At 41.7% G+C, this 26,594-nt stretch overlaps 1 protein-coding gene across 1 annotated transcript; it reads right to left on the bottom strand.

Moving 5' to 3' along the window:
• Positions 1 to 3,472: 3,472 nt before the first annotated feature.
• LOC104059391 (sulfotransferase 6B1) lies at positions 3,473 to 17,587 on the bottom strand. Its single transcript, XM_009561095.2, has 6 exons — positions 17,367 to 17,587; positions 16,398 to 16,582; positions 15,344 to 15,470; positions 11,588 to 11,682; positions 10,410 to 10,596; positions 3,473 to 8,624 (listed from the first exon to the last, which is right to left on the bottom strand). The coding sequence occupies exons 1-6, from the start codon at positions 17,509 to 17,511 to the stop codon at positions 8,506 to 8,508; spliced, it is 858 nt and encodes a 285-aa protein (XP_009559390.1). The 5' UTR covers positions 17,512 to 17,587; the 3' UTR covers positions 3,473 to 8,505.
• Positions 17,588 to 26,594: the final 9,007 nt, after the last annotated feature.

Consider the following 26,594-nt stretch of genomic DNA (forward strand, 5'->3'; position numbering starts at 1 on the left):
GAATCATATACAACTCAGCCCTTTGAGGTCAGGAGATTTCATAGTACTTAGTGATTTCATGTTCTTAATACTTTTAAACCTTGAGCACGCATGTTAACTAGCTTTTTCTAGATTTTCCAGGGGTCATGCGGGAAGAGTTTTTTTAAATAACATGTTCTATTAGTATTCTCTTAAAATACTATTTCCTGTTTCCAGAAATAACTCCCAAATGAGTCTGGTTACACCCAGCAGGATTAATTATCCTAAATGTCAGTGTTGTAGGAGCAATAATAAGATATGTTCAGTGGAAGAAAACCACTCTATTATTCATGAACCTGTTGCATAAATGGGTTAGAAAAACCTGTCACTAATGCACTGTCTGAAAAATCCCTGGATGGTAGGTTTGTTTCTCTTTCTCGGGCAGATTTGTCTGCCCGCTTTTTTGATTCTAGATATGTTTATGTAAGTGACACTGATTTAATAGAGCTTTTCCACTGTTAAAGATACTGGAGGAAAGAGAAACATCTCATAGCATCCATTGTATAGCTGTCTCCCACACCTCTGTAGCATTACAGACTACTTCCCCTAAAGGGGTTGCCATTATTTTCTTTTTGTAGAAGGAAGGATTTCTAAATTGTTTGTAAAAGTGTGTTAAAGGGAATGAGCAGTGAGCAGTGGGGGGGACAATGATACCAAATTATTCACATGAGTAGAGAGTATGGCTGATGAAACTGAATAGATGTATTAAATAAGATGAGCTTAATGGAAAAAATATCCATTTCTACTGAGCCATTATAATCCATAAAAATATCTGTTGGTTTGAAGTGTTTGATAGCAGTTAAAAAAACAAACTGAAATTTAGGAATTATTATGAAAACCATATAAAACAAAAAGGATAAAAGTAATTATTCTACTGTATAAATCAGTGATTTGCTTGAATACTGCGTGCTTTGATTCTTACTTGTTGAAAAGGTTATAGCTCTCAAAGTTTATAGGAGGATAAAATGGATGATGCAAGGAAGGAATTGGGTTCAGTGTGAGCAATAGCCAAGTAAGAATACTTCACTTTGGAAGAAGAATCACTGAAGGGAGTTGTGTTAGATATCTGAAAAATTAAGTGTGACAGGGAACTACGGAAAGGCTACTGAAGAAGCTAGCAGTGACTAAAAGCGGATGCCTGAGAAATATAAATTGACTGTGTTTTATTTGGCAGTGCTTTCCAGTTTTCTGATGGCCTCAAAAAATTTGCAGTTCATGGATTTCCAAAGCTGGACATGGCTTACAGGCATTTAATAAACCTTGGCATGCTTAAAACAGCCTTCGACCACGTGATCCACAAGTCTGATACCTGATGTAGTTCCTCTGGTTCTGAACCTTGGGTTTCTTCCTCCTATTTCTTGTATGGGAAATACCCAAGTGTATTTTTATCCTTATTTCACAATACCGGGTTTGTTCTAAAATGTCAGTGTGAGGAGCAGGACGTGGTGTTACTCTTACCGGTAGGAATGAATCATCTCATCTTAAAAGCTCATTGAAGATAGTTCTGTGTGAACTTTTGTCCTATGTATGAGTATGATGACATAAGCTGAATTGGCATCCATTGGTCATAAATACTAATAATAAATCCTTTAGGAGGTTCTTGGACAAAATGTACTTGGAGGTTGGGTGACTGTTCAGGAAAATATGTCCTTATCCTTCTTGCTTACTTTGCAAACAAGTTTCTGGGCTAAATTGATCTATATCTCAGCAAGTATGGCCACTCTTGCATAAATATGGAGATAGTCTCTTCAGGGATGTAACTTTTAACTAGAGCTGTCTTTGCACTACTTTTTATTACCTGTACAGTCCATGTAAGAGTTTGGCTATTTTTATTCTCCCACCTTTTTTTCCTGGTTACATCTTGTTCACAGCAGCACATCCTCAAGCTGGAAGAGATTGTGTCACTAGTCCTCCTGATCAGTGATGTCCAACTGAAGCTATGAGTTAGGTGAAGCCTGGCCTAAAAATCTTGAGAATGGGATGGAGGATTTTGATATAGACAAACATAAACCATCCCTGTTCATTTGACTTGATGAACTTAAAAATTTCTCTAAAACATTTGTTATAATCTGGCTTTGGATCCATTCAATTCTATACATTCTGCCATGTGTTCTCTTAAAGGCGCCAGAGCTACACTTGCACCAGACTGGAGTATGAATGGGTTTGATGGGCAGTTGTTCCAATGACTTGCAAACAAGCCCTAGTCCTGACTCACCACATCAGTGTGTTGATATCCTTGTGTCTTCTTGCACTCTCCTTGTGAAAAAAATCGTGGACCGTCTGCAAGCCATGCTGCTTTTCAGTTCTTGCTCTTATATGCTTCATACACTGCCAGGTTTTTACTATCATGTCATTGAGCACCTTGGAACTCCCCAAGTTACTTACTTGTTTTTTTAAAGAAAGCACATATTTGATTTTTAATGAAAGCCAAGAGATTCCAGGGGTTTCAGGGTAAAGTTCCAGGCGGTGCACGGCAATGTAGAGAACAATGAGCTAACTGGATCTGTGCCTTGCAGTGATTCTGTACTAATGCCCCTGCCGAGAAGGAAGGGAACTCAAGTCTGGGCTGCTTCAATTAAGCTGCTGTTTTGGTGTCTGAGCTTAGAGAGCACAGAGATATGTGAGCTAGCTTTATACTGCATTTTGTTCAACTGCCAACAAAGTCCTGCCTTCTTATTTTTTAATGGTAGTGTAGGTAAATCCTCAGTTTAGCCAGCAGGCAATGCTGTAGACTGATTAATTCCTTATGTCTCTTAAGTAGCTAGGCAACTAACTGCAGTTTAAGCAGCAGAGTGATACCTACCTAGCTGTTGGATTAGGTCTAAGTAGTTTACCAGCATCACAAATGACAGCGAAAAACAAACCACAGTTATCCTTTGTTTTAGTGACAGGCAGAAAAAGAAAATATGCTTTTATTACTGCTAAGCATCTATATTTGTTTGCACATGGAATACCATTATCTGCACCATCATTCTGTTTCTACTGTGGCTGCTAGTAGATTCTCAGTGATGAGGATGGATCATTCTGAGGTTCATCCTTGCAGACACTGGCAGTCAGAAATGAAGGACTTTATAAGTGGACTGTGCATCAAGAATGTCCCTAGATAGCCAGAGACTGACTTGCTCCCCTCAAAACTGACTCCTTTCAGAGTGTGCTTCAGCTTTTGAGCTCCACAGCATCCTGCAAAAATGAATGCCTAATTCTTGTGCAAAGCTTTGCAGTTAAAACAGTGCAGTCAATAGATGTCAGTGAAGAACAAATATTTCAGTTCCTTTTGGAGGCAGTGCTGCTTCCCTTTTTACTGGCAGAAAGCCTGAATGGCTGCAGAGCCCATGCCAGAGCGGACATGTCTCAGGTGCCATGGGCTTGCGGTCATTCTCAAGGTGACTGTTTCTTCACTTAGCATTGGCATGCAAGACCTGTTTGGAAGGAAGCCAAAAAGAGGCACAGCAATGTAATTTGTGACTTTGTGCTTTTCTGTTGCTGAGTTTTGACTTTAGCAGCTGTCAGGTGTTTCTGCTTGCTCCCTGCTGGAGCCGCAAGGTGCCAGCGCTGCTCTCCACTTGGCCAAGGAGAAGCTTCTGCTATGGAAGCTTAGGAAGGGCAATGTCTCACCCCTTATACCCACTGTCTTTCACTGTCTTTTCCCACAGTTTATCCTCTATGGTATGTCAGACAGGTAAACAGATTCAGGAAAGGGGGACGACTGTCTCCTATCAAAGTTAATAGAGAAGTTGCTGCATTGCATTGTGTCTCATTGTTGCTGGTCCTTTGAAAGATGTGTTGTGGTTACCTGTGAGGCTGGAACTGGTGAAAGAGTGATACGGCCACTCAGTCCTTTCTCCTTTTTCTGAACAATATCTTCAAGCAATCACCTTCGCCCTCACACTCAGCTCTTTCTATCAGGCTTGATTCCTCCTTTCCCATCCCCACTAGGTCTTTGCAGCAGGAGTGCCCTTGGCTCTTTGTCTGTGGTCTGTGACTGTCTTTCCTCTCTCATCAGCTGGTTGTGAAGTGAGTCCCACATTTACTTTTCCAGCTGAAAGCTAGTAAAAGTTAAACCCTTGTTTTGATCCCCTGAGCATCTCTGCTTTACTTAGACCCAGTGCAGAAACCCACCAATCGATCTCCACTCTCCTCTATTTTCCTATGACTCCTGGCTTCAAAGATCACCAGAACTGCTCAGATTCCCTCCCCCGCCTGCTTCCTCCCACTTCCACCCACCCCATACTTCTCCAGAATCAGTTGCGTCTTCTACAAGGCATTCCTGAAGCTATTCAGGGAGGTTTTTTTCACCAGGTGTTGCTTTCCTCCAAGAAACTACTTTAGGCATCAAACTTATTGTATCAGAACTAACGTGACATAAAGTCAGGTTGCTCGGATGTTTACCTGAGCACCTTGTCTTCTCTGAGAGCTACTTTAGAAGACAGTAGTTTGATATTTTCAGAGAAAATGTCCTTGAAGGAAAGCCTGGAATTCATGTGTTCCTCTCACAAGATTTCTGGCCTTCCAAATGCTCTTGCTCTCTTTTTCATGACCCAAAGGCCAGGTAAGCCTGAGTAGCCAGCAAAGCAGGCTAACTTCAACAACAGTGGGTAGAAACAGCTCAGCTCTGATGGTATAAATATTTAATGCTGTCTGCTCTAGTTAAATCAGATCATCAGATGAGCCCTTACTCAGGAGGATGGAATATATTATCAATAGGAAAGCAGTATTGTAGCCATTTATATGTAATAGAGATTGTACTGGGCTTTGTTTCTTCCAAACCTAGTATTCCTGTGGTTTAGGTACATTTTGGACCAGTACAGTTGGACTCAATGATCTCAAAGGTCTTTTTCCAACAAAATGATTCTATGATTTTGTAGGACAGAAATTTCTCTCTTTCTAGAAGTTTTAACTGCCACAGGAAAAAAGAAAGGAAAGTGGAGAAGTTGAGAGATATTTTTGCAACAGCTTACTATGGAAGTTTTGAAATTTTTTTAACATCTCCATGACCTGCCAAAATGACTTGTGGAGCCAGATTGATAGTTTCTTGAAAAATTCAGTTGGAACTGCTACAGTCACAGGAAGGGAAGGGGGTGAAACAGCACAGTGGGGAAAACAAGAGAAAAGAAGATGAAAGAAATGATAGGTGTAGCAACTGTTAGGCGACCCTGGTTGCCAGTAGCCACCATCTCATACCGCCATCCTTTAGTAACAGTGCCCAACCTAGCTTTCTGAATCTCTGACATAGGTAAGTTCTGCTACACTCAGCTGCACTGTGCTATGCCAGTGCCAAGGAAGGACCTGCTGCCCTATAATTTTACTAGAAGAAACTACTTTCTTTCTCAGGCTATTACTGCCAGCCATTTGCTGTACTCTGCCTCAGATGTTTGAGTAAAGCGATATTTAAAACACTTGGAGATTAACAGTGCTGCTTAAGTATGACATGTTAAAGACTTTTATTTTAAAAGTCCATTTAACTTTGCAATGCAGTGCTAGAGCACTCACGACCTTATATTCTTATGATATCCCTTCATCCAGTTCAGGATTGTATGCTTCAACCTCCTCATTGATCCATGTGACATGTCCTCACCCTGTACCTTCACACAGTTTCTTATTGTGAAGACACATATAAATGCTGCTTACAGCAGTCTTCTTGACACGATAAACTCACTTCTGAACTTCATTTGCCCAAGAATGCTTTCACTGTTTTCCAGAGTGATAGAAAAAACGTAGAATGGTTTGGGTTGGAAGAGACATTAGAGCCCATCCAGTTCCAACCCCCCTGCCATGGACAGGGACACGTCCTACCAGACCAGGCTGCTCAAGGCCCCATCCAGCCTGCTCTTGAACACTTCCAGGGAGGGGTCATCCAAAACTTCCCTGGGTGATCTGTTCCAGTGCCTCACCGCCCTCATCGTGAAGAATTTCTTCCCAAGTTAAATGTTCAAGCATTTTTCATTGGATGATCTCTTGCCATTTATTCATAGTGGAAGAATCATAGAATCAAAGAATCACCAGGTTGGAAAGGACCCACCGGATCATCGAGTCCAACCATTCCTAACACTCCCTAAACCATGCCCCTAAGCACTTCATCCACCCATTCCTTAAACACCTCCAGGGAAGGTGACTCAACCACCTCCCTGGGCAGGCTATTCCGGTGCCCGATGACTCCGTGAAAAATTTTTTTCTGATATCCAGCCTGAACCTCCCCTGGCAGAGCTTGAGGCCATTCCCCCTTGTCCTGTCCTCAGTCACTTGGGAGAAGAGGCCAGCTCCCTCCTCTCCACAACCTCCTTTCAGGTAGTTGTAGAGTAATAAGGTCTCCCCTCAGCCTCCTCTTCTCCAGGCTAAAAAACCCCAGCTCTCTCAGCCACTCCTCATAAGACTTGTTCTCCAGCCCCCTCACCAGCTTCATTGCTCTTCTCTGGACATGCTCCAGAGCCACAACATCCCTCTTGTAGCAAGGGGCCCAGAACTGAACACAGTATTCGAGGTGTGGTCTCACCAGTGCCTAGTACAAAGGGAGAATAACCTCCCTGGACTTGCTGGCCACACCATTTCTGATACAAGCCAAGATGCCATTGGCTTTTTTGGCCAGCTAGGCACGCACATTGCTGGCTCGTGTTCAGTCGGCTGTCAACCAACACCTCCAGGTCCTTCTCTTCCGTGCAGCTTTCGAGCCACTCTTCTCCTAGTCTGTAGCACTGCATAGGGTTTTTGTGCCCCAAGTGCAGGACCAGGCATTTGGCCTTATTAAAATTCATACCATTGGTCTCAGCCCAGCAGTCCAGCCTGTTCAGATCCCTTTGAAGAGCCTCCATACCCTCAAGCAGATCCACGCTTCCGCTCAGCTTAGTGTCATCTGCAAACTTTCTAAGGGTGCACTCAATGCCTTCATCCAGGTCATTGATAAAGACATTGAACAGGGCTGGACCCAGTACTGAGCCGTGGGGAACCCACTTGTCCAAATGTTACTTGAAAGGAGGGCAGCAGTGGTTCATGGCATTTTAGAGAGAGAGAGTGATTTTAGCGTCAGAAGAGCAAAGCAACACAAACAAACTTCTCATTTGCAAATGGATCATTTGCATAAAATGGTGCTTAGGGCAGCATCTCTGAGCTTAAATTTTGTTGGATTGGTGAATGGCAAGGGACTTCAGTTGAACATGCTTTTCTCTCACTGACCTCTTCAGCACATAACTTCTGTCTCGTTTGTGCAGATGCAAAATCGGTTGGTAGGTGGTGATGTCAGCTGGCACCAGCAAGGTATGAAATGAAAGGGCAATGTGGCAAGTGTGAAATGTGCAGCCAGAGAGTGCATTAGTGTTCACTATAAATAAGGCCATAGCTCAGCTTTTCAGGAACAACACACCCAGAGGACAAGCTTGCCTTATAGATGTGTTACTTCAGAGCATGCAGGAGTGAAAGCAGAGTAATGGTGCTTGCCTGCACGAGTTTCTTTTTGATCAGCTTTTGCTAGTGTTTTTTCTGCCTACTAATGCCTTGGAATTGTATGGTTAGGGAGAACTAGTGTGTGGAGAGGCTTAAAATCAGCCTAAAAAATGAATTGGAGGTGAGGGCAGCAAACACATCATGGAATAAATCAGAAGAAAAATCTTTGCTGGGTTCCTAGAACAGTCACTTGAATATGAACACAGACAGCTGATTCTTGGAAAATCTGTCTTATCAGGGCAGTGTAAATAAATAAATGATGGCCAGATTAAATTATCTCTGAGTAGTGGTTTGTTTACCAGAGTGGAACTGCTGAGTTCTATTGCACAAGGACTGTAAAGTGGGTCTCATCAAAACATTGGAAACAAGCATTTTGTAGGAAGAAAGTCAAATGGAAAAAACCCACGTTTATTGTTCTCCAACATACAGTGCAGTAATTTACATGAGTGTGTATCAGTTGCATTCAAAACACAGGCACTACACAGTACCTAACCCAGAAATAAGTTATGTCAAAGAAGTAAATATTGTAAAAAAAAACAAACAAAAAAGACTTTTTATGAACAAACTTCCCTTCAGATGTTTGAATGTATAGTTTTCGACTTCAGTATCAATAACAAAGTCTGATAAGATAGACATCTTCCAAATCATGGTAGATCAGGGAGAGAAGGAGTCTGCAGCCAAATCTTTGGTCATTTTCTTATGATGTATTTTTAGACTTTTTATGTAGTACGAATTTGGGTTTTGTTTCTTTCTTAATATATTAGGTAAAATTCCTAAGTTAGATCCAAGAAGTCCACTTTCATCCCTCTAGAGCAAAAAAAAAAAAGGGATAAAGTAGATTTGGTGGTAGAAAAGCGACACTGACACCTGAGTGTAAAATGATATATATCTTCCTGCTGTCATTGTGTCAGAATATTTCTGTCCTCAAAATCTCATGTTTACAGTCCTTTCCGTTGGGAGGGTTATAAACTGAATGGGACCCCCCATTCAGAATTTCCCACCAGATGTTCTTTCTATGTTTGTGGATAACTGGATATCATTCTTCACAAGGAGTCAAAATTCATAGGTGACACTTTTTGCCATTTTGCTGAGTTTCATTTTCTCGTTAAATATCTCCTCAAACCTTCGATTCTGTTTTGGAGTGAAATGGTTCTTCCAATCACCAACAGCACCTAGGAGAGCAGGATCAGAAAAAGAACAGTTAGGCTAGCAATATATACAATGCAGAAAATTACTTAAAGGCAGCCCAGGTTTGTTGAAGTTGCAGTTGGAAATTAGTCTCTGTGGTAGGCCATGATCATCAGTAATTGCATTGGTCTGGCAAGACTCTAACGGAAGCAACTGGTTCATCATCCCTAAAGGCTGTTAAACCCCATGGCCTCAGACTCATTTCCTAGATGGAATTAGAGCTCTTGGTCATCTCAGCAAAGAGGCATCTTGTCACACCTTAGATTTATGTTGTTAAAGGTCTCTGCCTAGACTCTTTCACGGTCAACAGAGGAAATAGTTAGTTCCTGGCTGAAACCCATCTCATTCTACTCAACCTCTAAAACTTAACAAATGAATGGTGCCCCAAAAGCAGCTGTATGTCTCCACCAGCTAAAGACATCTCCTAAACAAAGAAGCCCAGAGTGACTTGATAGATGAATCCCATCCTAAACCCACTCCTCATCTCTAGGGCTTTCTATGCATGAGATGTCCCACTGCTTAAGTGGACAGTTAACTACTTCTAGGTGACTGTGCATACTCACATTTGGTGAAGTGTTTCTACTGCCACCCAGTTTGAGCAAATAGGAAATTGTTTTTTAAACTCACATATTTTAACGAGACAGTGCTTACAGTTTCCCCTCATGTGCATTACCTAAGGACCCTGCATCCCAAACTGCTGACAAAAGTAGTATTGCAGACAGCAAGGACAAGGGAAGAGAGCCTGAAGAATAATATACACATATAAATCTTCTGTAAACTGGCTGAAGCTAGTTATAAACCTGGGATTTGCATAGGAACTGCTGGGAAACAAAACTGTTGGGATTCATATTTTCCAACATATATTTGTAAAAATTCCGTAACTTAGAAAAGTGTATCTGAGTTTTTTGTTTGGTTGGCATTTACTAAGAGACTGTATTTTGGCATTTACTTCTGCTTATTGGTAAATACATTCTGTGAAATGTACCGTTTCCCTGATTTTTAATTGAAACAACTTTTAGTTTTAAACTATCAATTACTGTTCAAAAATTAATTAAGTAAAAATAATCAAAATCCATCTAAACACAATGGTTTTGATTTACTCATTAACTGAGGAAGCTTCTGAAATGTCAGGAGTAAGTAAACAGCTTCTGCAGGTATTTTGAAGTCACATCCAAGCTAAGATGTGACTGTTGGAGATTTTACCATGGATTCCAGTTTGGCCAAGGTCTGAAGGCTACCTATGAGGCCATCCTGGTGATTGATTCATCCATTCCTTTTTTGTTTTCATTGTCAGCATATTTCCTTTTAAGGAACATTTCAAGAAGATAAGAGGTGATACAAAGGATAAAGGCTACAAGAAGTCTCCTTCGGAAGGAATGTGTCTCGCCCTTTCTCATTCTTGTAAACAAAGTGACCTTCGCAGGCGATTTCAGAGATGTTGTAAAAGAGTGAGGTGGTCAACTTTTAGATAAGAAAGGGCAGATAAAACGTGTAACACTTTGTGAAGCTTTCCTTTTAACTCAAAATCTCCCACAGAGCAATATTAGTCAGATTGTTCAGACTCCTCCATGCTTCTTTAGTAGAAGTCCGCATTTGCAATCAAGAGCTTAGAAGGTGATTTGTAAGATGGCCTCAAATGGAAGGATCCTGGCACTGCTTCTCTCAGGGCTGACCCAAAGCATCACTACAGTCCTTGAAAGACCTGGACTGCAGCCTCTGGCTGGATTCCCACTCCTTCTGCTGTGTTAAACCCAGCCCAGGGAACTTACCTTTTCGGAAAACCAACTTCCTGTTGGATGTCAGTGCACAAACAGTGTGATTTGGATCACTGTTCTCCTTTTCTGTGTTACTTTTCATCTCTGAGAATGAGGATTTTTTGCAAATGTCTTGGATATCGTTGTCACTGATGTTTAAACCCAGGAACAAAGTAATTTCCTTTACAATCTTAGGGAGATCCTGAGGTCCAAGAAAAATAAAGCTTTTGAATTTCTGAACTGATTATTAGAGTTCTAGTTGGTATGAAAGTGATCCTTTTTATTACATATTGTCTATCATGCCTTTGTTTGCTTTCAAGCAAAGTGAATCATGTCATTAGACTGTGTAGATGGTAGGCACAGTAAACACGATTACCCTCTTACCTATACTCACAGAAATGAGCAAATGCTGAGAATTTGATATCAAACAGAGTTACACTGCCAATTTTACTCCCAGTTCAGGTAAAGTGTTCTCCTATCTCTCAGAATTATTTCACTGGTAATAGAGAAATATTGAAAGCTCAGCTTCTGTGTAACTACCTTATTTCATTGGAGGGGCTCTATCAGAATGCAAAATGGTTTGTTTATATACCTCATAGTGGATTTTTGTTTCAAAAAGTGGTTTTAATGGAAACATTAGAAAGTGTTTTTTGTTCACCAAAAAATTCATTATCTGAAAGCTAAGTTATGGTGATTTTTTTTAAGAGTAGCAAAGCAGTTTCTACATAATCATTTCCTTTCATCAAAATTTTTTTCTACCCCTCCAGGCTCTGATTTTCTTGTTTATTGGAAGTATAAGTCTCATTAACCATGAGTAGTTCTGGTGCCCTGCATCTGTTTTTGACAATTTCACCTGAAATGTCAGGCAAAGAACGTTAGTGTTTGTCCTTTGATGGCTGTCCTTGATTAATCTTTCCATAGGACCAAGAACAAGGAACTTAAAATTCTTCCCGTAGCTTGAGGAAAAATCATGTGTGTCCTACTCTTTCTGTTATGTAACACAACTCAGGATTTGGTACTTATATAACTTGTGCAATCGCTAATATAAAGTTCTATGCAAATACAAAATATGCCTAAAGACATACATTCACATTTTCCTTCTTTCTTGTTTCTCATTATAACTTGTTCTTCGATATTTTAATGATGTTAATTTACAAGTAATGCATTCTGAAATAAAAGCAGAACATATTTACCTTCTTCATGTCTTCATAGAACAAGAACAGGATGTTTTTGTCATTTTTGTGTTCTTCCCAACTTAGGAAATGATCAAACCAGGATCCACAGACAACTGAAAAGAAAACCCATGCAAAAAAGATTGATGTAAACTTTATTCATAAAAGAACTCTACTGTATCTCATGTATTTAGGGGACTAATCTCTTCTATGTGTGTAACCTGTATTCTTCTAAAATGGATTAAATTCTTTCTGCATAGAGACTCAAAGTGACAGTCCAGTGCGGTTACCATTCATGTGAAATTTGATTTTGTATGACAAATGTAAATACTGTTCTGAGATATGATTCTATAGTGGAAAGAGGCTCCAAATCTAAGCAAAGACCAGTAATGAAGGAAAATGTACTGGCATAACAAGATCTGAGCATCTCAGCAAATGTCTGCATGTCTGTGTTCACAGCTAGAAATGATCAGTTCACTAGGAAGTGAAATAAAAAGTCTGTTAAATGGAGCACAGTGTTGTTAGCTCTATTTTGTCCCAGCAGAGGTGGATCTGTATTATTTTTAAAAGTCAAAGATGTTATTATGCAAATACATCATTCAGCCAGCAACATAAATTACTTATGATTTTATAGTTGACTATAGTACTATGGTACTTGCTTTTTCTGAATGTCCTTTTTGCTGAACCATGTGAGGAGAGCTAAATTTTGATTTTCTTTAATAAACCCAAGATTCTGACCCTCTTGGTTGGAAGACAAGATAGACTACATTGAAAGATGAGTTGAAAGACTCCTGTAGGGCAACAAGAAGGGCCCTGGACAGAGTAATCACAACCAACATTCTCCAGAACTATGCCTTTGCTTTATAATCACCCCCAGAAAGTACAATATTGTAATGTGCATCATATTTATTGCAATCTCTGAGTTGTAATTAAGTATTTTGCTGAATGTTGCAGTTTGTATATGTCTCTTGCACATAACTACAAGGTTTATGTGCTCCATGGTGTTCAATAAAGCCCTGCTGCCCTAGTTAAACACACTGGAGCTGTGGCCAACAACAGCATAGAATAGGCTTGTTGGCTTCAGAAGTACAGTGTGCAGCCTCAAAGACTCCAGGGACAATATCACAGTTGTTTCTGCATGTCACCCTTGTTCTGAACCAAGAGTAACTGTGCAACACTACTCTGCAAGATCCTCTGCAAGGGTCTAAATCAAGCAGCACAACCTTTGTATGTTTCTATTCCTAGCAAAAAATGACAACCTTTCTGTCCACATCACCTCTTATATAAATTTCTATTGTAACCCACTTAGTTATCTTTCTATACAATGTCTAAACACACAGAAAATGGGTGGCTGCTAATTTGCAGATAAGTAGGAGTTACTTTCAAAATTTAATGTAATCCTCTTTTAATTTTTACACTATTATGTGTTCAGAGTTGATACTAAACAAGCCTAGATCCTGCAAATCACTGAAGAACATGCCTTAGGCCTGCCCTGAACTAGGAACACAATCTAAGCCAAAGCCCGCTCAAGCCAGTAGACAAATTGATTTCCAGAGCTATGATGTAAGCCCATGACGACTGCAATGCCACTGCTCTTTTGAAGTTTTCAAGCTGTTCTATCGTTGTTGCTGTTATCATCACTGTGGTTGTATTGCAGAAACATACATAATCCAAGGAGTAATAAAACACTAAAAATGGGAGTGGACAGATGGAATATGGCCCTGTTGCCAGCTTCCATGCCACCACTGCCACTCATAAAAATCTCACTCTTGTCCTTGGTCTTTGGACCCCACTACTAAGACATCAGTGACTACTGGATGAGGGAAAGGCTGTGGATGTAGTCTTCTTGCACTTCAGTAAAGCCTTTGACACAGTTTCTCACAGCATTCTGCTTCAGAAACTGTCAGCCTCTGGCCTGGACAGGCGCACACTCTCCTGGGTTGAAAACTGGTTGGATGGCCGGGCCCAGAGAGTGGTGGTCAATGGAGTTAACTCCAGCTGGAGGACAGTTACAAGTGGGGTTCCCCAAGGCTCGGTACTGGGTCCAGCCCTGTTCAATGTCTTTATCAATGACCTGGATGAAAGCATTGAGTGCACCCTTAGCAAGTTTGCAGATGACACTGAGCTGGGTGGAAGCATGGATCTGCTTGATGGTATGGAGGCTCTTCAAAAGGATCTGAACAGGCTGGACTGCTGGGCTGAGGCCAGTGGCATGAAGTTTAACAAGGCCAAATACCTGGTCCTGCACGTGGGGCATAACAACTCTATGCAGTGCTACAGACTAGGAGAAGAGTGGCTAGAAAGCTGCATGGAAGAGAAGGACCTGGAGGTGTTGGTTGACAGCCGACTGAACATGAGCCAGCAATGTACCCAGCTGGCCAAAAAGGCCAGTGGCATCTTGGCTTGTATCAGAAACTGTGTGACCAGCAGGTCCAGGGAGGTGATTCTCCCTCTGTACTCGGCACTGGTGAGAACACACCTCGAATACTGTGTTCAGTTCTGGGCCCCTTGCTACAAGAAGGATGTTGTGGCTCTGGAGCATGTCCAGAGAAGAGCAATGAAGCTGGTGAGGAGGCTGGAGAACAAGTCTTATGAGGAACGGCTGAGAGAGCTGGGGTTGTTTAGCCTGGAGAAGAGGAGGCCGAGGGGAGACCTTATTGCTCTCTACAACTACCTGAAAGGAGGTTGTGGAGAGGAGGGAGCTGGCCTCTTCTCCCAAGTGACTGAGGACAGGACAAGAGGGAATGGCCTCAAGCTCTGCCAGGGGAGGTTCAGGCTGGACATCAGGAAAAAATTTTTCATGGAAAGGCTCATTGGGCACTGGAACAGGCTGCCCAGGGGGGTGGTTGAGTCACCTTCCCTGGAGGTGTTTAAGGGACGAGTGGATGAGTTGCTTAGGGGCATGGTTTAGGGATTGTTAGGAATGGTTTGACTCAATGTCCCAGTGGGTCCCTTCCAACCTAGTGATTCTATGATTCTAACACATCAGGCAGATTTTGTGCAGGACTGCTTTATGAAAACATCTAGAATTCCATTGAATTGCCACTCAAGGCTATCTTCAAGACTCGAGAAGGCACCACCCCTGAAAGCATAGCTGTTAGTTCAGCCTGGGGACAGTGTTCCCAGGTTCCCCATTGTCTGCGCTTTGGCACAGCAGTGAGGAACATATAGCTGGCTGAGAACCTTCAAACAGAGTGCCTGCACCACTGGCCTGCCTGCCCTGGAAAGGGGCTGGCTGTGGTGATCCTAGCTGCCCTTAAATCTGCTTGGGAGCAGCTATACACATGTACCTCCTCTATCAAAGTTCAAACATGAATTCTTGGTGGGAAGTAGTCTGTTACTGTGGTTTGCAAGACAAAGTTGGAAGCGTATTCATGCAGGCAAATCCACATCACAATCAACAGATTATTAGGGGTTTCAGAGTGTTTTTGGGAAGGAATTAAATCAGTAATTTGCCTGTGAGAATATGTTTTTTTAACAGATATGTCAAAGAACAGCAAAAACTTGTGAGAAGCAGTTGTGCTGAAATAATGCAACCATTTATCAAAATATCTCTTTGTAGAGCTGATCCTATTATTTGCTCTTCTTTAGTTTGGCACTAGAAACTTATACTAGAAAACACCCAGCAAACTTACACTTGAAAAAACCCGAAACAACTAAAGCTATATGAATAAGGAATGCATTAAGGAGTTTTCACATAGTTCACAGTTCTTAACTATTTCTGTGCATAATAAGTGCATGTAAACTGCAAGGAGAAAACATAGCATTTATCCTTACCATCTCCTTTTAAGAACAAATCAAAGAACGCGGTCCAGGTGTCTATAGTGGGAAGGTTTGGGTTATCTCTGTAGTAATGATACATGGAAACTGCGGTATCTTTTGGATTTCTGCTGATGTAGATCATCTGCAAATGAAGATGAGATGGTTGTTAATGATAATATCCTTCCTTTATTTTATAGGAGCTATGTGCATAAATGTAGCAATTCCATGGGTGGTTTGCTGTGTCAAAACCCATTCCTTTAGAATTCCTCTATTGGTGACCATGTCATTAAAACAGAAATGTATTTGACTTTGCCTAGGCAGAAGTCAGTAGCTACTAGTAAAGAATTCCATGTGGACAGACGTGTTTGCTACAGCTGATTAATGGTCATATTTTGTGAAAGAGAATTGTGTTCATTTTAAGTCACGAGTCCGTGTATGATGTCATGTATCTAACATATGAAACCATTTCCTAATCTATATTCACAACACCTGCAAAATATAAATTTTGGCCTTTCATTCAAATTAGTCTTGTCCCTAAAGTCTGGATCCGAGTAATCCTGAAATTCTGAATTTCTAACCTAAAACCTGATGGCCAGAGCTGGGAGGAATCCAAAACCATGATCTGAATCTGCCTACCACATTTCAGTTCTCCTCTGCCCAATGTTTCTTTGCGTCTTCACAAAGCTTCAGTTTGATTGGCAGAATACTTTCTCCCTCAGAACAGCCTGCAAGTACTCAAGATAACTATTTTCTATTTCTAAGGCAGTGGTCCAACTACTAGGAAATGGGGCCATGAGAACACCCCTACCCACCCCCATCCCTGATAATATTTCTGATTGAAAGAGGGTGATACAGTATTTTGTGCTGTGCCTGGTATACAAATCACCCCAGGACACCTGTGGGGCAGAAGCAGAACCCAACCCCCCTCTGCTCACACTGTCTTAGATTTTGTCTCCAAAATTCACAGCAAACCACTTCTGCAAACAGTAAATAATTAAAAAATTAAGAAATAACAAGAAAAAATAGATTCCTAACAGGCACTTAACATATCCTGCTTTATATGTCTTACCTTGCATTTTTTATTCTTAAAATTTGAAGGTAACATGTTGTAGTCTAAGTGTGTTGGAATGATTCTCTTTGATGAGAGTTTATTCAGTTCCTCCAGTTTGGAAATATCTCCAAATTCAATGGGAGATGTTAATGTAACTTGAGTATTGTAAAGCTTTGTTACAATTCCTGCTAGCCAGTGAGTGCCTGTAGAAAAGTAATTTTAAGGGATAAAAAGAGGGAGAAAAAAGGGAAGATTTATTGCTGAGAAAATATGTGGAATGTGTTTTGCATATGAAAACAGCTTGGTAATCCCTCAGATTCCCCAGATTCAAGAAACTTTACATTATTGAATAATCTCCTTGGCTCTAAATGTAGAAATTCTGGAAAAATTAGGGCTGTAGCTGAAGTACAAAGTGACTCCATGCTAACTGTTAACAATGGTGTCAAAGCAATCTCATTAGACAAACTACTTGTCAGCTGAGAGGTGGCTATATTTTTTTCATCATTTATTTTAAAATAACCTGGGTTTTTTTTTCCTTTGCACAGACTCAAGTCTGTATTTGAAAAGCACTGATTGAGCTTCCTCTTTGATGTGTGCTCCTCTATGTGAGTGAGGCGGGGGAAAGGGAATAAGAATTAATAAATCTACAGCCAAGAGCCACACAAATAACTTAATACAACTCTTGAGTTGCTTATCATTGAATGTAGAAATCCTCACAAAAATCCTTCAAGTATAGATTTGGCTTACAAGAAAAAAATATTTATTTACTTTCCAAGATAAAAACACCTGAGATTATTTTCAAATAAAAAGTCAAAATTTAAATAAATCACCTATAATTTTTTTTAATTTTAACACTTACTGACAGAATAATATATTCACATACTCAGGCATTTTCTTGCACACAGACATTTCCCAACTAGTTTAAGCAGAGAACATGAAACAAACAATTATGACTTCTTGCGATCAGCATTTGAAAGTAAAACTTACCAGATTTGGGATAAGAAACCAAGAGAACATCATCTTCTCTAGCATCGAAAGTATCCAAGTGTTTTAAAAGTTCTGGAGAAGACCGGATAGTAAAGCGAATCCCCTTAAACACGTGAATGAGTTCTGCCTCACCGGAGTTGGACATGGTTACCTAAGTGTTGGATTCCTGCAAATCAGATAACAGTGAAATGACAAGGGAATTTAAAAGTCACTTCTAAGTCAGATGGCTTGAAGTGACAAACTGGGACCAAGCAATACAAACTGCATGCTTATATACTTTGCTACATGCCACGGAGTCCAGTCAGATACTGATATTTCCAGGCAAATTATAAAGGCAATTGAAATAATAGAGGAAACCTGATAAATAACTGAAATGCAGAGTCATGAAAAATTCATGTATTTCATCATTTATTAGCTCTCCAGATAAAGAAATGAGGTCATAGTCAAAATGCACTAATTGTGGAAAATAAAAATATGTTGCCTAAACTGTGTAATTATGATAATTCTATCAGTTATATTCTATCAGAATGATTATTCTATCAGTTATACATTGATGGAAGTCATTTTAGCTTCCAATTGAAAAGATACACCTTAAAATACTTTTATGAATACAAAACCAGTGTGTTATTTTATGTGAATGAAATTGGTTGCATTTTTCAAAATATACAACAGCTTGAATATTCAGAAGTGCAAATTGATGCCAAATACTTGAATTTTGTGATGTTAAGGAACTAGTTTTTTAAACATTTTAGAATTTCAGCCTGAGGCATCTTAAAACCAGAGGCATTTAGAGGCACAATCATTCTTTACATTGTCATATGTTTTCATAAGAGGAGTACAGAAAATAAGAATCACAAATTTAAAATAGATATTTAACATTGGCTTAAAACCTGCATGTTTCGTGACTAGTAGTGGTTAAAGATTTTAAAATGTTTCCACAGAATATGTGGATTCATCAAAATAAAAGTTGCTTGCAGGAAAGACATTTCTCTATTACCTGCTTTGAAATGTATTTTTTGAAAAAACTTGAATCTGTGGAAATAATTATTAATTTTATTTTTCACACTGAAAGCCTAGTTTGTTTAAAGTGATATTAAGCAATGTGAATACATCACAGTAAAATAAATAGCTCAGTTTTGAAATCAAACATTTTGGAATGCTTAATATTTTCAATTTTCCTTTAAACGGCCACAAATAAATTTACTCAGTTTTGCATTCTTTTCCTCAAACATCCAGTAGCTTCACTATTCCTATTGAAAACTTCCTACCATGTATTCAGCTGAAATCCTTGAAATCAACTTGAGAATTTGCATACAAATCTTTCTTAAAATCAAGCAGTCTTTTTCCAGAATTTCCCAAGTTTACTAAGGTCCCAGTTCTTGCTTTATTGCAGATTTAGTCAAGGGAACTGACTACCAAATGTACCTCTTACGTAAGAAGTTAATGATTAGGTTTTCATTCCAAGAAACACCTGCAGGGTCAAGATTACTCATGAGGATAATTACCAGCTTCTGTACTTCTTTTTCCAGAAAAATCCACTGTCATAAAATTGATTCCTGTCCTACTCCTTTCTCTCTTTTTTTTTTTCTTAACAGTATTGCCAGCCTACCAGTTAAAGAGAAGTGAAGTCAGCAAGCCTAAATCTTCTCACCTGTGTTTCTTAAGAAGTTGCCCTTAAAGACTACTGCCTGCAAAATGTGCCCTGTGCCGTCAATAAGATCTGATTTCCAATTACGCAGGGCCAAGTGGGGATTGAAATAATGGAAAACATGCTCTGGAGAGATGTTCCCTATCACTAGGGGTGAGAGGAGACATGGTAGTTTTTCCAGAGGTAATCAAGTGAGTGAATGAGGGTACAAGGAACACGTGGACAGTGATGCTCAGATAGGAGTTAGGGAATCTTGAGGGAAGGGATGCTCTACAGAGAGTTCTGAACAGACTGGATCTGTGAGTTGAGGCCAATGGGATGGGGCTTAACAAGGCCAAATGCAGAGTCCTGTACTTAGGACAAAACAACACTGTGCAGCGCTACAGGCTTGGGGAAGGGTGGCTGGAAAGCTGCCTGGCAGAGGAGGACCTGGGAGTGATTGTTGACAGACAGCTGAATATGAGCCAGCAGTGTGCCCAGGTAGCTGAGAGAGCCAATGGCACCTTGGCTTGTATCAGAAACAGCGTGGCCAGCAGGACCAGGATTGTGCCCCTGTACTCAGCACTAGTGAGGTTGCACCTCAAATACTGTATGCAGTTTTGTGCCCCTCATTATGAGAAAGACATTAAAGTCCTGGAGTGTGTCCAGAAAAGAACAGCAAAGCTGGTGAAGTGGCTGGAGAACAAGTCTTGCTGAGGGAACTGTGGTTGTTTAGCCTTGAGAAGAGGAGGCTGAGGGGAGACCTTATACTGCTACAACTACCTGAAAGGAGGTTATGGTGTTGGTCTCTTCTCCCGAGTGGTAAGTGATAGGATGAGAGGGAATGGCTTAGGCTGTGCCAGGGGAGGTTCAGATTGGACTTTAGGAAAAATTCCTTCACCAAAAGGGTTATCAAGGACTGGAACATGCTGCCCAGGGAGGTAGTTGAGTCGTCATCCCTGGAAGTATTTAAAAGACAGGTAGTTGAAGTACTCAGGGATATGATTTAATAGTGGACAGGTATGGTTGGGCTTGATGGTCTCAGTGGTGTTTTCCAACCTCAGGACTCTATAATTCTGTGATTTCTAAGGTTTATTTTGCAGTCGTCATTCCAGCCATGTGCATTTAGTGCAAGCTAATAAAACTCCGTTACCTTGACCTAGCAAAAATAATCTTATTCCTAAATGCTTTGCATATTTACTGTTGTTTTCCCTTTCATTTCTTCCTGCACTCCTATTATGTTTTGAGTCAGCGCATTTGCCTAATCTAATCACTTGGACCTTTATTAATAATTCACAAATGAAATGGCCAAGGTGTAAAACAGTGGCAAATCCAGCAGCAAAGAAAATTCTGATCCTCTTATCTCAATTGCCTTTTATACTAGTTTCTTTTTTCAGCATGCATAATGTTAATCCAAGGGAATCAAACTGAGAGTGGTCTTTCTCAAACGCTGCTTATACTTGCAAAATAGGGCCCACCCCTGCAAAGTTACAGTATCCTGAATTGCAATGACTCAAGGAAAACGAGGCTATTAAGCACCTTGCAGGAAAAAAGTTATTATAGAAACTATGTTACCATAACAAGTACATTATTTTATCTACACCATGCAAAGAGCATGGGTTCAAAGCATGCCATGCCAAATCCTCCATACAACTTTAATTTTCTCTTTTATCAATACTACAACACAGAATGTAGACTACAACTGATGCATTTTGTACTGGATGAACACAGGCATGGCAAGTTAATACTGAAGGAATCCTGTATGTATTGTCAAGATCTCTGTCAGGCTCTGAGGAACTTCTCCCAGCATCAGGTTGTCTTTGTTCTGGTTTCTGGCCCAGCTATCGACATAGATGGAGCACGTATTTTACCAGCAGGTTTTGCACATACTTGCTAGCAAGAGATCAATGTTAAAAGTGGAATTTGGGATTTCTCTGTGGTTTGCCTCTACCCTGCCACCTCTACTTCAGGCTCACCATTCTCTTGTCTGCTTAACAAAAGACAGTTATGTGTATATCTCCTTCAACTGAAGATTTCTCGATGGAGGCCAATCACAATACTCTTCCCCTCCAAACACATCTCAGGCAGCACATATTAACACAAATAGTGACATTGTGGAAAAATATGCAGGTGAAATCATAATTTGGTTACATAAGTCAGAATTTGGATGTACATCCACAGTGTTCTGAATGTTTTTATCAAAGACTGTCAATCAGCAGCTTTCTCAATTTTTGAAATGCCCTAAACCGTGAAACATTTCAGTCTTGTCATATTGACTAGCGAATGGAGAGGTAAAACTGACATGGACAGTCATAAGGTTTTGTTGCTCTACTTTTCCACCAGATGCACCAGTCACTTGAAATTAGTTGAAGCTATGTCCATAAAGATTATCCTTGTGCATTTGTGTAATATTTGTACAGAGGCTCTGTAACAATGGAGTGACATCTTTCAAGACTATTTCAGGGCAAAATTTCAAACACAGCTGCTGTTACATAGTGTGCAGGACTGATCTCCAAAACAGAAGTTCAGCTAGGAAATCCACTGTCGTGGGTAAGCTGTGTAGTCCCTTCCACAGCTCCAGCTGCTTTTCCGCACCTCCATAGTGACCTAGACCCCACCATCTTTTCTTTAGGGATCGCTCTGTCCAACCTTTGCTTTCCCACAGTGCAGCACAACATGTCTATTTTGATATTACAACCAAAGTGTGTCTTGTATCTTTATAGTCAATGACTATTTAATAAACACAGCCTGCAAAGCGTTAAATGCAGCAAGAGTGCTCAGACTGATTGGGAAGTTAGGGCACCTTAGTGCCTAGATGTGAACAGTTTATAAACTTAACTGTGGGCTTCTGTGTGGTTCTCAAAATCTCTCAATTGCAGGGTGGATGTAGGGCTGTCCACAACAGATCAATACTCATCTGATCTGTGTTAACTGTCCATTGGTGTACTCCGAGCTGGTTCCAGCTACCAAGTGATGTGACTTAACCCAAACCACTTCAATGAAATGGGCATTGCATAGCTGTACACTTCCAACAGCAGTCCTCTACCTGGTAGGCTTCCTACCTGGAATCTTGCAGAGAAGCCTCCTTTAGCTGTCAGTTGTTCAGTGCTAATAAGTACTATGATTTAACATCTATGATTTCAGAAGTCTCTGATTTCATAAGCATTGCTATATCAATCAAGATATAGCCATCAAGAGAGACTTCAGTACTCTAGGGAGAATGATGGAGGGCTCTGGGGCACAAGTAGAGTTTAGTTCCATTCCAACACTGAGGAATGAGAAGCAGAAGGTCAAAGAGAAGCAGTTTATTAATGCTTGGCTACGAGTCTGGTGTGAGGAAAGAGGCTTTGGGTTCTTTGATCATGGGGTGACCCATGCACCCCCAGGCTTTCTTAGTAGGGATGGGACACACTTGCCTCCTAGGGGGACTAAAGTCCTTACTAAAAATCTAGCTGGGCTCTTAAATAGAGCTTTAAACTAGATGTGAAGGGGGAGGGGGAGGAGACCAGGCTAGTCAGGAGTGAGCCTGGAAGTGGGACTCCAGTGACTGAGAAATGGTGTGCTGGAGTACACAGTGCTGGTACACCACCACGGAGCAAGTGCTGACGATTACATCTGGGGACAGTAAGGATGAAACTGACACTGTGGCGTTAGTTATTCCAAGGACCAGTCAATTGGGAATGAACTCTATTCCCTTTATGAGGGCTGAAGGTTCGCCAGCCCAGCTGAGGTGCATTTACACCAATGCATGCAGCATGGGCAATAAGAAGGATGAGCTGGAAGCTGTTGTAGGGCAAGGTGACTACGATGTCATTGCCATCACGGAAACATGGTGGGATGACTCGTATAACTGGAGTGCAGCTATGGGGAGGGTATAAAGTCTTCAGGTGGGACAGGATGGGTAGGAGAGGAGGTGGGGTAGCCCTCTATGTTAGAGAGTGCTTTGATACCCTTGAGCTCAATTACGGTGAGGAAGGAACTGAGCATCTATGGGTTAAAATCAGAGGAGCCCACAAGAAGGCAGATATTGTGATGAGAGTCTGCTACAGACCACCCAGCCAAGAAGCAGCAGCTGATGAGCTCTTCTATAAACAGCTGGGGATAGTCTCTAGATCGCTACCTCTTGTCCTTGTGGGAGACTTCAATCTTCCGGATATCTGCTGGAAGCACAATACAGCAGAAAGGAAGCAGTCTAGGAGGTTCCTGGAGTGCGTGGAAGACAATTTCCTCACACAACTGGTGAGTGAGCCAACAAGGGAGAGTGCCCTCCTCAACCTGCTGTTCGTGAACAGAGAAGGCCTTGTGGCGGATGTGATGGTTGGAGGACACTTGGGACAAAGCGATCATGAGATGATAGGGTTTTCAGTTCTAGGTGAGATGAAGAAGGGGATTAGCAGAACAATCACGTTCAACTTCCAGAGGGCAGACTTCAGACTGTTCAGAAGGCTGGTTGGCAAAGTCCCATGGGAGACAGTCCTTAAGGTCAAGGGAGCCCATGAGGGCTGGGCGCTCTTCAAAAATGGAATCCTAGTAGCTCAGGAGCAAGCCATCCCCATGTTCCGGAAAAGGATCCGGCAGGGGAAAAAACCAGCTTGGTTGAGTAGGTAGATCTTGAGAAGCATCAAAAAGAAAAGGAATGTCTATGAGCTTTGGAAGAAGGGACAGGTGTCTTGGGTGGACTACAGGGAGGAAGTGAGATCGTGCAGGGAAAAATCAGGAGGACTAAGGCCCAACTAGAAATCAAACTGGCTAAGTGAGTGAAAGATAATAAAAAAATCTACAAACACATTAACAAGAAAAAGAGGACTAGGGAGAATGTTCAGTCTCTATTGGATGCAGAAGGAACAACAGTGATGAGGGATGAAGACAAGGCTGAGGTACTTAATGCCTTCTTTGCCTCAGTCTTTAATAGTAAAGGGAAGTTGTTCCCCCTGTGTACAAACCCAGGAGTTAGAGGAGCAGAATGAGGCTCCTATGATACAAAAGGAGGTGGTTAGAGCTGGCAGATGTCCTTTCCAAACCCCTTTCCATCATCTTCCAGCAGTCCTGGCTGACGGGGGAAGTTCTACTGGACTGGAGGCTGGCTGACGTTGTGCCCATCTACAAGAAGGGTTGCAGAGAGGATCCAGAGAACTACAGGCCTGTCAGTCTGACCTCAGTGCTGGGGAAAGTTGTGGAACAGGTGATCTTGAGTGCTATCATGAAGCACATGCAAGAGAACCGGGTGATCAGGCCCAGTCAACACAGGTTCATGAAAGGCAGGTCTTGCCAAACTAATCTAATCGCCTTCTATGGCAAAGTGATTCGACCTGGGGGTGTTGGTTGACAGCCGACTGAACATGAGCCAGCAGTGTGCCCAGCTGGCCAAGAAGGCCGATGGCATCTTGGCTTGTATCAGAAATGGCGTGACCAGCAGGACCAGGGAGGTTATTCTCCCTCTGTACTCGGCACTGGTGAGACCACACCTTGAATACTCTGTTCAGTTCTGGGCCCCTTGCTATAAGAAGGATATTGAGGCTCTGGACCATGTCCAGAGAAGAACAATGAAGCTGGTGAGGAGGCTGGAGAACAAGTCTTATGAGGAACGGCTGAGAGAGCTGGGGTTGTTTAGCCTGGAGAAGAGGAGGCCGAGGGGAGACCTTATTGCTCTCTACAACTACCTGAAAGGAGGTTGTGGAGAGGAGGGAGCTGGCCTCTTCTCCCAAGTTACAGGGGACAGGACTAGAGGGAATGGCCTCAAGCTCCTGCAGGGGAGGTTCAGGCTGGACATCAGGATAAAATTTTTCATGGAAAGGCTCATTGGGCACTGGAACAGACTGCCCAGGGAGGTGGTTGAGTCACCTTCCCTGGAGGTGTTTAAGGGACGAGTGGATGAGTTGCCGAGGGGCATGGTTTAGGGATTGTTAGGAATGGTTTGACTCAATGACCCAGTGGGTCCCTTCCAACCTAGTGATTCTATGATTCTATGTAGCAGCTATGCCTGTTTTTAGGTATACTCTGAAGGAAGTCAGCCTTCAGAGTTGGCTGAGTTGACATAAATGCAGAGTCATGCTGCGTTTATGACGTCAGATTTTAAAGTTCCTTGGTCTTCTTTTATTCCTCTCACAAGAAATCATTGCCTGAGGATATTTTGCATCAAATCCACAGCTGATACAGCTAATCATAACAATTATGTTCCTGCCGTCAGAGCTGTGCCCTTTGGTAGGCAAATGCCACAGCAGTGAAGTCAACACTACCACCCCAGCTCCTGCCTTGCAACTGCATACAACAGTTCCTTCAAGGTGTGAACACTTGTGTACTGAAGACACAGAGGGGATGGGGACTGGCAATAGAGGAAAGCAAATGAGGATTTTAACTTTCATTTGGGTAAAAAAGATGACTGTGTACATGCAGGAGGGCTCAGCCAGGTAAGAGCTCTCCCTGGCAAGTGCTTGTCTCTCAGGGTGGGGTTGCCTGGGGCATTCCCCAACTGCCAGGATAAGAAGAGAGGCCTTGGAGGCCTAGTTTATGTTCTTCTTATCTTTATTGTCATATCTGACATGGAGGCTTACTGGGATAGGATTAAATGACAGAAACTAGTGAGTCACTTCGTTATCGCTAGTGCAGTAGCACTTCAAGGGATGCTAGTAATTTCACTAGTGACTTGAAATGGTTCCACCTTGTTTTGATCTGTTAGTGTAACTGCACAGAAATTGTCTGATATTTTGAAGCACACATACAACAGTAGGCTAAAGTATTCTATAGGGAACCAGATAAATTCCAGTGAAAAAGTCTTTTGGAGATATGTGTCCCTCAGATATCTACACCCTGTGGAACATCACAGCTCACAGCAAAATCAGAGCAAACAAGTCTTACGGTGAATGCTGTTCTGTTGGTTCACATACTGCCTTAAATCCAGCAGCTGGGGAAACCAGCAGTCCACCTAAGCGCAACTGTCCCTAGGAAGGTTTGTGGGCCACAGCCTGTGGAAGTGTACCGAGGGGAAAATGAGCACTTGTGTCCCATATGCACAGTGAAACAGTACCCAGCATGCAGGCTGTTATCCTCTATACCAGCTCTCTGATGGGTCCAACCCATATGAATGGGGTGATCCTAAGATAAGAGACGATGCATCTTGCATTTAAGTAAACTAACTGGAATCCATAGGTTCATGCAAACATCAAAAGAAAGCTAACACTGGCCACAAGGGAACGGAGGCTTCCAGGTCTCTAAGCTGCATGAAGAACTTGCAGAGACTCTCACAGAGGACAGCTTATGTCTCCATGCACCATGTCTCATTTGACTATGTCCTCATGACAGCCAGAGGCCAGCTAAGCTGTTGCAGCAGGAGTCTGGTGTCCAGGAACATGGACTGCCTGATTTGCTGTCCCTCCAGCCAGCATGCTATGACAAACCTGCAAGCATCTCTTTTCTCCCAGGAGTAAGTAAAGCAGTGATCAACCAGTGCCAACCTTGGTGTTAGGTCTACCTGAATTAAGGAAGCTGACTCACATGCTCTAGGTCTGCACCCTATCAATTAGGCAGTACCATTTAGGACTTCGACCTGAGAGTGACTCGGCTGCAGGATCCCTGATGGCAGTACAGATCTGTCATCGTAGCAT

Source organism: Cuculus canorus, chromosome 1, assembly GCF_017976375.1.
Source record: "Cuculus canorus isolate bCucCan1 chromosome 1, bCucCan1.pri, whole genome shotgun sequence".
Classification (NCBI taxonomy): domain Eukaryota; kingdom Metazoa; phylum Chordata; class Aves; order Cuculiformes; family Cuculidae; genus Cuculus; species Cuculus canorus.